This window comes from Diadema setosum, chromosome 21 (genome assembly GCF_964275005.1).
Source record: "Diadema setosum chromosome 21, eeDiaSeto1, whole genome shotgun sequence".
Taxonomy (NCBI): Eukaryota; Metazoa; Echinodermata; class Echinoidea; order Diadematoida; family Diadematidae; genus Diadema; species Diadema setosum.
In genome coordinates, this window is record NC_092705.1 from 8,555,300 (window position 1) to 8,557,779 (window position 2,480).

The window sequence follows — 2,480 nt, forward strand, 5'->3', positions numbered from 1 at the left end:
ATGCGTTTACAAGTGGTCGTATCGAGATCCTTTCTACCCTCCGATATTCCTAGCCAGTCTTGACACAAACGCGAAATGTCTACGAAAAAAAGAAACACATTAGATATTGTGACGCACGTACGAAATAACAACACTCGTGCTCTCTGTGTACTAACTGTGGCCAGGGATATAGATAAAGAAAGAATCGTGATACGTCATAACATTGTTTTGCAACTAGTGGGGCTTCGTACTGCTTGCCTACAGCACGGTTACAAATTCAAAATGTCATAACGTGAACTCTGGAAATGTGAACATACTTCTCGATCGTAATCAATCGTATGATGTCATAATGTGTCAATTTGCCAATTCTGACAGAACTTGCCACGGCACAATTTCACGTTTAAAAGTACTTAAAATTCCTCAACGCTTCATTTTCATGGAACGGAACGTCACGTACATTTATCACAGGCTATAATTCAATGTGATGATTAGCACACGTCAAGAAAGTTCAAAAGTTATGAACATAGACTGTACAATATTGTTTTACCTCTAACGGCACCAAAAGCGACAGGCTCAGGTTCATTGCTACAGTTTTGCCACTATAATCTAAATATTAATATTGCAGTTCTTTTATTTTTTCATGTTAATCTTTGTATCGAAATAGCTCACAAATTTACCCGATGATATAAATTTGTGAGCTTACGATGATTAAAAAAGATACAAAAGTTATTGCATACGGTTTAAAATGATGCAAAGCACACACACACAAGTCACATATTGTTTGTGTCAATGGTCAGATTTTCGCTTTGTGCCTCGTAGCTCTTTGTAACACTGATAACTTGCGGCGTCTGCCTGTCATTAGTGTTGTAGTCGAGGATGCATGCCAGCAGTCGGGAGGGTCCGAGTTTAAATCGAAGCGAAAAAGACACACACAAGTCACATATTGTTGGTCTCAATGTTCACACATTCGCTCTGTGTCTCACAGCCCTTTGCGGCACTGAAAACTTGCAATGTCTGCCTGTCACCAGTGTTGTAGTCGAGGATGTGTGCCAGCAGTCGGGAGGGCTCCGGGATATCACGCCAGCGCCGTCGCAGCACACAGGCCATGACCACCCTGACGTGAGGATGCTTCCAGCCGTAGATGAACGGATTAAGGCAACTGTCGAGTGCGAGGAGAAATATTGAGAAACGGGCTGTCCCTCTGAAAACGCGATGCATAGTTGGTGCTTCAAGAAATGGAATAGCTAGCAACACACCCATGAAGGGAGTTACGCACAGGATGAAGCAGCATAAAACGGACAGGAGATTCTTGGTGATAGCCAGCTCGGTATGCCTGCGAAAGCCTTTCTCGGTTGGCGTTGAGCACGACCTGGACTTGAGGGCGCTCCTTGTCACGTGCCTAAAGATAAGCCAGTAGCTCGTGAACGTTACAACAAAGGTGAATGCGTATACACAAATCGTAAGGAACACGAAAGTGTTTACATTCTTGTGAGTAAAGTCACAGATGCAGAGTCGTGTGAGGGCGTTATATCCCAGACGACCATGACCAGTAAGAAGAGGAACAACTAAAACTACGATGGGACACAACCAAGACATTGTCACCATGACGACCAGATTTCTCGACGAGAAGACGTGGTTGTATGTGTGCCTAGGTTTGATGATGAGCACACAGCGATCTACAGCAATCAGCATTATGGTAATGACGCTACTCCCAATAGATATGATATCAAGTGCAGCTGTCATTTGACAGAGAGCCTCGGGTAGTCGACGGTTGTTCCTGGTCAACATTTGGACGACTTGAAAAGGCACAAGGGCGGAAACCACCAGATCACTGACACTCAAATTAACGATGAGGCAGGAGGTTTTCGTCTGAAGTTTCCTCGACAATGCGCTGGCAATCAGCAGCACGGCATTTCCCGTAACCCCAAGAACGAACGCAGTGGAATACAATGCGGCGAAACATACATCTCCAGGGGCGAGACTGGGATTGGATTCAGCTATAGTCTCATTACTGTCTTGGTACCCAGTTACATCTGCCAACACCATCTTGTTTCTACCCCTGAAAATTCAACCACGCAAGAGCAATCTTTAATGCACTTTTGTTGTGTCTAAAGGATATGACGTGCTGTACTATTTCTGTTCGACTTCTGTGAGTGTTACCCTTTTTTACCTCTCCCTTTCCCCTAGGTTCAGTTTCAGCTGTTCATGGCATAACTTTCAAGTAATGATGGCGCAGGCGTTAACCCGTTAACAAATGATAATGTTTCGCACGTACACTACTTGAGTTCTAGAGAATTCAGTGTCTATAGATTTCTATGACTTTCATGATTTACCAGGAAATAACGATTATTTTCACTCCTCATCTTAAAATTTCCCTTTCACTTTATTCATCATTTCCTTTTAAGGCGTAAAAGTTACCATACGTATTGATTACTTAGTCGTGTTGCATTACGCCGAGAGGGGATGTTCTGCATTTTTATGGTTGCAATCCAACGATCTGG

At 43.4% G+C, this 2,480-nt stretch overlaps 1 protein-coding gene across 1 annotated transcript; it reads right to left on the bottom strand.

Moving 5' to 3' along the window:
- Window positions 1–915: 915 nt before the first annotated feature.
- LOC140244886 (kappa-type opioid receptor-like) lies at window positions 916–2,025 on the bottom strand. The gene has a single exon (XM_072324495.1). It carries the CDS (start codon window positions 2,023–2,025, stop codon window positions 916–918), a length of 1,110 nt encoding a protein of 369 aa, XP_072180596.1.
- Between the last annotated feature and the right edge of the window lie 455 nt (window positions 2,026–2,480).